Raw genomic sequence first — 7500 nt, 5'->3', positions numbered from 1 at the left:
CGCACGCACGCACGCACGCACACACACACACAAACACACTAAATGACAATAAGTGACTGGTAATAACAGAGAAGCTATAAGGACAACTAAAAGGCTGTGCAGCATCCCAGATTCTGTTGATTTTTCTGGTACTTTTGTAAAACTTTTTATATCCTTAATTCAAAACTAATATAAATAACAATGTCTTTTGAATACAAATTGTGAGAATTACAAGATCTATTTCAGAGACTTATTGCTTGTTATTTGAGAGAGAGAGAGAGAGAGAGAGAGAGAGAGAGAGAGAGAGAGAGAGAGAGAGAGAGAGAGAGAGAGAGAGAGATGAAAACAGGACGGATGTAAAGAGATAAGTTTGCAGGTAAATTAAGTAACAAATAAAGACTCATGTCAAATTCTTAAATCAGTAACGGTCTTCCCATCCTTATAATACGGGAATATTAGATACACACATACAAAAATAAATATGGACAGAGGGAGGGAGGGAGGGAGGAAGGGAGAGAGGGAGAGGGGAGAGGAGGGAGAAAAGAGGAGAGAGGAGGGAGAGGGAGAGAGGAGGGAGAGGGAGGGAGGGAGAGAGGGAGGGAGGGAGAGAGGGAGGGAGAGATGAGGGGAGAGGAGGGAGAAGAGAAAAAAGAGAGAGAAAAAAGAGAGAGAGAGAGAGAGAGAGAGAGAGAGAGAGAGAGAGAGATGAAAACAGGACGGATGTAAAGAGATAAGTTTGCAGGTAAATTAAGTAACAAATAAAGACTCATGTCAAATTCTTAAATCAGTAACGGTCTTCCCATCCTTATAATACGGGAATATTAGATACACACATACAAAAATAAATATGGACAGAGGGAGGGAGGGAGGGAGGGAGGGAGAGAGGGAGAGGGGAGAGGAGGGAGAAAAGAGGAGAGAGGAGGGAGAGGGAGGGAGGGAGAGAGGGAGGGAGAGGGAGAGATGAGGGGAGAGGAGGGAGAAGAGAAAAAAGAGAGAGAGAGAGAGAGAGAGAGAGAGAGAGAGAGAGAGAGAGAGAGAGAGAGAGAGAGAGAGAGAGAGAGAGAGAGAGAGAGAGAGAGAGAATTATGTCACTCAAAATCCAACCACCCAAAAAAAAGAGAAGAAAAAAAAAAAAAAAAAAAAAAAAAAAAAAAAAAAGAAACCTGAATAGTACGCAACTGAACATTTTCTAATCATTAGTAGAACAAACTGGATTAAATGTCCATTATTTTTGGCAGTTTGTGAGATTGGATAATTGCAGGCATGGAAACCTAGGCATTCATAAATAAAGCCTCACCCTGGTATGTTAGAACGAAAACAGAGAACTGAGGCAAGAGGCTACATATTTAATGAACATTATGAGCTTCAAAGTCCAATATCTCTGTCCAGGGGGGAGAAGAATGAAAGAAAAGATGAAGGAAAGAAAGGGAGAAGAAAGGAAAGAAAAAAAAAAAAGAGTAAAAAAATCCAGAAAGATGTAAGAATAAAGGAAGAAGAAAAGTAAACATATTTTAAACACACACACACACACACACACACACACACACACACACACACACACACACACACACACACACACACACACACACGCGCGCGCACACACACACACGCACACACACACATATATATATCTGTATCCTATTGCTCTTTATAATGCAGTGGGTGTATTTGTGTGAATATGTTCTGAGAAGAAACTCTAATCCTTACATCAGAAACAAATGAGCAGCATATCTGAGATGTAAAGTAATTCACTAAATATTTACAACAGCAAATCTGATATACTGTGATATGAAAAATTCTGGAATAATTATCTTCAAAATGGCTAATCTAGGAAACAATTGCTAATGTCATAAACTAGCTTTCTATAATGATAAGTCAACAAATACCAGTAGGAGTACATAATACCCTACATCATTTTTTTAAAGAACTAAACCACCGTTCCAGCAGCTGACTATTCTGTAAAACAAATTTCTTTGTGAGAAACTTGCTCTTCAAATCAACCATTATTCTAAACCCTGTGTTGAAAAATAAACATCACACAAAAGAGTACAGTATACTATAATTACAACTACAATAATTTTAAAATGTCATCAGATCCCATCCTTTCCCCTTTTAGAAGTTATATAAAAAGTAGTAGATCCAGGCAGAAAAAAACTACAAGAAGCTAAAGTCATTAGGCTCTGCATGAGACATGCAAATTATAGGCAATACCTTAACAGGTTATGCTGATATCCATATACACAGGCTGCAGAGAGGAAAGAAAAGACAGAAGGCTTTGAATTCACCTGCTGATATCAAGTCAAATTTATTAAGACTAGGTGTGCTATGCTACTGTGGCTAAGTGCTGACTGTGGGTAGTATCTTGATGGGTTTTAGCCCAGACATTCAACTAAATTCTCATAAAATACAATCAGTTCCAGTTTATAGCTAATTTAGGTATCAGTAAATATTCTTGAATACTACTCTAGATTCAAGACATTCTGTTGCTGTGCATTTCTCTGCCACTGGCTGAACTGATAACAACAAAAAGCTTATTAAAATATTACTTTTAAACTGTTAGGAAAATTATGTTATATAACAATTCACATCACTTGCAGGAGACAGAAAACAATAAAAAAAAACAATGTTAAAAGAAACAAGCTCCACAAAATTCAAGCTACTTCTAGTTAAGGAAAGCAATATATATATATATAACTTTATATCAAGTGGTTGGACTCATGGAATGCAAATAAACCAAAACATGAATTTGTACCTTGTCATCATGATTGGTTATGCAAGTGCATAGAAGTGTGATCTAAACCAACCCTGTACATGTATAATAAAAAAGTAAACCACAAAAAGACAGGAACCATCGTCATCTAGAAACTGCCTAGAGCACAGTAAACTACACAATTATGACTACATAAAATAGGCCTGGTCAATTCACACTACAAATACACCTCACTGGTTCTACTTTGGGAGCTTTTGTAAAACAGATCTTTATGGGTGAACAACTGAATGGCCAAGTTCTGACAAATGGGAATAAAATAAAGAGAATAAATAAAATCAACCTTTTACCTTGCTATTAACTAAAACTCCAACTACAATGACAAACATATCCAAGTGCACCATGACTACATTTTGCATGTAAGATTGTATCGTTTACAGCTTACACTGGTCACCAATAAATGACTTCTTATCTCATTCTTATCATATGCAAAGACAGAATTGTAAAAAATAACTAAATATAAATAATGAGAGAAAAGACAAGAATATTAAACACTAAACTAACCTTGTGATCACCCATTGTCACATTCAAGCCAATGAGATTGTATGCCACCTTTCCATTACTCTGAAAAGGTAACGATAAGTGAGTGTTATACCTGGTAAATAAACTCATCAACAAAAGTGTATTCATAAATATAAAATACTATAAACTACTGTTTAGAAAGCTTACAAGAATATCTATATACAGAAATCACCAATAATATAATTACAGCTTAAGCTACTTCTGTACTTAACAATCCCCTTTTTGATATATCTGTTTTACCAGTGTTGAATATTCACTACAACCACATTCTTAATACTCTTACAACACAGTAATTGGCTTTTACAGCATAACCAGTTTTATAAACCAGTTTAGAAACTATGTTCAAATGTACCACAATTAAGTTTTCTATGACTAACAGATATTCCGAAAAAAGGAATGAGTGCATACATTGCAGGTTATCTGACCATCTGTGTTTCTCTAGTTAGCTACTAACCAAAATTAATTTGGAAGCAATAGTGACCTATAAAACACCATATAAAATCAGAACATGATACATGAAAATGACAAAAGCTGCAAATGCTAATCAAAAATACGATACGCAATATCAGGAAAAGTTACTGCAGACAAGCCCAGCGGATGCTTATAAAAAAAACATACATGCTTATGAAGTGAACTATATCAAAACTCTCTACACTCACTGAATCAACTAGCTTTTTGGCTGCTTTGTCGAGGATGATCCTGTCACACCAAGAGGGACACCGGGTCTTCATGTAGTGTGAGCCATTGCCACCAGCACCTTCCTCAAATGGATAACTTGGAGGGAAGCTGATTGGAAACTCTGTTAATCTTTCCTTGAACTGATCAATTTCCTGATCAAACTCTTTTAGCTGAAAAATGTGAACAACTGCATGAACAACACAGAAGAAAGAAAACCTTAGACAGTGTGTACCTCTTATATGTGCGAGTTTGAATGTAGGCTTGAGTGTCCTTCCTATAACAATAGGAAAGAAAGAAAGAAAGACAGCAAGAAAAGGGAAGGGGGGATATCACAAACAGATTACTCATATGCATACCAAGCTGCCGTTATCCTTGAGAAATATTGTGTCGTGCTCTGAGTGCCTGAAGGTCTTCTTAGAAATGGTTAGCTGCACCTTGCCCTTGTTGTCCTTGTACTCCTTTGCCTTCTCACCAGTGTTGGGTAATTCAGCATCCTCTGGTGTGCACCCATTTGTCAGTTTCTGTTGGTGCAGAGTGAGAAAGGGGAAGGGATTAAATTTCTCTAGATGAGGGACAAATTCTTAATGGTATAAAATCAGAAAGAGAAAATAGGTCTCACTCCCCTTTTGCAAAAAATAACTATGGGGAGAGAGAGAACAAAGAAAAGGGAAAAATGGTAACACTCAGTAGAATGCTGAGAAAGAAAATAACAGGGGGAAAAAAGTCTATGGACCATTCAGGACTTTGAGAAAGTAGCTGCTTTCCCTAACTTCATTTATGAAGAAGAATAGGAAAAAGAAGAAGATGAAGACGCAGAGCAATAACAATTAACCCATTGCCTCTGGGAGAATTTGGAGTACCCTTGGCCTCCGCTCCGGGAAGTTTATGCGGATGACTGGGCTTGCCACCTGGGCCTACTTCAATATTTTAGAGAATAGGACAGGAGGGTAGGAAAATATAGTGGGAAAGAAAATAAAGCAAGAAAAAGGTCAAATACAATATAATGGAAGAAAGGTTAAGCAAATTGACAACAAGATGTGAAAGAAAAGAGCAGACAGAGAAAATATTGAACATGTGTAATGATCACTAAAGAATAGCTGTCTTCTAACAACCGTGACAATCTCAAGAATACTTTAGAAAAAAAAAAAAAAAACTCACCTGCACAACCCCATGAGTGTTCACTCTAAAGTTGAAGTCACCAAATATGAAGAGAGGAACATTTTCAAAGCCATCATTGTGGAATCTGTAAAAAAAAAAAAAAAATAAAAAAAAAAAAATAAATAAAAATTAAGATACAGGACTATCTAAACCTGGAAAATATACACACCCTTATTTCTTACATCATTGTCAGCTCTTTGTAATCTATAATAATAAAATATCTTACCATATAATCTACAAACTGAAGGAAAGAGAAGCACCGTCTTCAATACTTTATGCAAAGCTCATGTTAAACAGTATCTTGAAATTTTTAAGAAAATGAAGAAAACATAAACAGAAAGAAACAATTATCATTATTTACTGAGAGAGAGAAAGAGAAAAAGAGAGAGAGAGAGAGAGAGAGAGAGAGAGAGAGAGAGAGAGAGAGAGAGAGAGAGAGAGAGAGAGAGAGAGAGAGAGAGAGAGAGAGAGAGAGAGAGAGAGAGAGAAAGTAAGAAAGAAAGAAAGAAAGAAAGAAGGAGAGTGAGAGTGTGAGAGAGAGAAAGAGAGAAAGAGAGAAAGAGAGAAAGAGAGAGAGGAAGAGAGAGAGAGAGAAAGAGAGAGAGAGAGAGAGAGAGAGAGAGAGAGAGAGAGAGAGAGAGAGAGAGAGAGAGAGAGAGAGAGAGAGAGAGAGAGAGAGAGAGAGAGAAAGAGAGAAAGAGAGAGAGAAAGAAAGAAAGAAAGAAAGAAAGAGAGAAGGAGAGAGAAGGAGAGAGAGTGAGAGTGTGAGAGAGTGTGAGAGTGTGAGCGAGAGAGAAAGAGAGAGAAAGAGAGAGAAAGAGAGAAAGAGAGAAAGAGAGAAAGAGAGAGAGAGGGAGAGAGTGAGAGAAAGAGATAGAAAGAATTAAACTTTTCAGCAGTAGCCATGTTTGCTTTTAAAACCTCCATTCACAATATGAAATAGTCTTGTTAAAATTTACTAAACAAAGGTAGCACTACTTTTCACAGAACCAAAACCTTTTCCCTTGTTTACCTGTCTAATGTGTGTTCCAGTGCTCTCTTTCTGTTGAGGCTGTATACTGATGGAAACTGGAGGGGAGAAAGGAACATATGTATATGTAAGGATAGTCATAATTGTCATATATCAACAGTTCTAATACACAATACTCAGACTAACATACAATACTCATCTGGAAAAAATAATAAACAAAGAATAGTAACTAGAGATAGAGACAAATGAAAGCTAAACAACATTGCCAATATAGTCTCTTGCAGGAGTTCTCCACACCTAGTTACTGTGTTATGTGAGGTTGCAAAGAACACCTGCTGCATCCCAGCTGGTAGTCAGCACATAATCATCTTGTCAAATGACACATTCATACCAGTGAATATTGTAGAAGTCAGCTCAAGAATCTGGCCATCCTGACAGTCTCATGCAAGACAGTTTTAACAATCTCTGCAAGCAATTGTGCTGACAATCCTGTTAAACCTTCCTTTTGTACCTGATTGTACAAGGTTTTAACTCTAAGAAGTGAACAGGCTGTGCTACTGGAATGACACTGGCATTACTATATTATCCTTATCTTGGGCGTAAAAATTTAGCCAATATGCTAAATAATTTGTTGAAGAGTATATCACACTGACCAAGATGTACTTCTTACATTCAACATTCCAAGCCAAATATACATATACATTTCTGTATAAATGCAAAATATAGAAAAAATAAGTGGGCCACCAAAAAATAAACAAATAAATAAGCAGGAAACCCAAAAGAAAGAATGAAAAAAAGAGTGACAGAGAGAGAGAGCAAAGAAGAGCTTACCTCCTCCATGGCAATGAAATTTGATGCATCATGAAATAGATGGATGTTTACAAGGTCAAACTTGGTACCATTTAAACACCATCTCGTTCTCATGAAACCTTTCCGAGACCACTTGCACTGCAAAGAATATTAAGACATGTAAAAAAATAAAACAGAAAAGTGTAACTGTAAGAAAGAAAAAGAAAAAGAAAAAGAAAAAGAAAAATGAAAAAGAAAAGAAAAAGTAAAAAGAAAAAACAAATAGAAAAAAAAAAAATCCCTGAAAACTAGAGATAATGTGGAATCTATCTCAAATTATTCTGAACTTAATTTGCTGTAATGAAATTACTTAGGCTAGTAGCCTTAAGTTCTTCTTTCTTGGAATTATATAAAGGGTAGATTAAGTGCAGATCAATGAAAGCAAGGCCCTGATTTCTTATTCCTTAGAATTATTTAAGGGAAGGTTATGTGCAGAACAGCTGGGGTAAGGTTTTGATGGGTAGGACAGATGTATTGGTTGCTAAGGACCATTAACAATCCCTAAATCTCTTCCATTGGTTCATACCCCAAGAACAAGTTTTTCATTTTAAGAATATACTGATGCAATTAGATTAAA

At 36.3% G+C, this 7500-nt stretch overlaps 1 protein-coding gene across 3 annotated transcripts in view; it reads right to left on the bottom strand.

Annotated features, from left to right (window-relative positions):
* LOC125028860 (inositol polyphosphate-5-phosphatase A-like) overlaps nucleotides 1–7500 on the bottom strand; it is a 37586-nt gene that overhangs the window by 8794 nt on the left and 21292 nt on the right. For all 3 annotated transcript variants that reach the window (XM_047618414.1, XM_047618412.1, XM_047618413.1), the window contains 6 exons: nucleotides 6906–7022; nucleotides 6117–6172; nucleotides 5105–5189; nucleotides 4303–4467; nucleotides 3928–4116; nucleotides 3251–3310 (listed from right to left, as the gene is read on the bottom strand). In XM_047618414.1, coding sequence (XP_047474370.1) covers nucleotides 3251–3310; nucleotides 3928–4116; nucleotides 4303–4467; nucleotides 5105–5189; nucleotides 6117–6172; nucleotides 6906–7022 — 672 coding nt within the window. The remainder of the gene's footprint in view (nucleotides 1–3250; nucleotides 3311–3927; nucleotides 4117–4302; nucleotides 4468–5104; nucleotides 5190–6116; nucleotides 6173–6905; nucleotides 7023–7500) is intronic.

The sequence above is a fragment of the Penaeus chinensis genome, chromosome 9 (genome assembly GCF_019202785.1).
Source record: "Penaeus chinensis breed Huanghai No. 1 chromosome 9, ASM1920278v2, whole genome shotgun sequence".
NCBI classification, from domain to species: Eukaryota; Metazoa; Arthropoda; class Malacostraca; order Decapoda; family Penaeidae; genus Penaeus; species Penaeus chinensis.
This window is presented reverse-complemented; position numbering and strand designations above follow the sequence as displayed.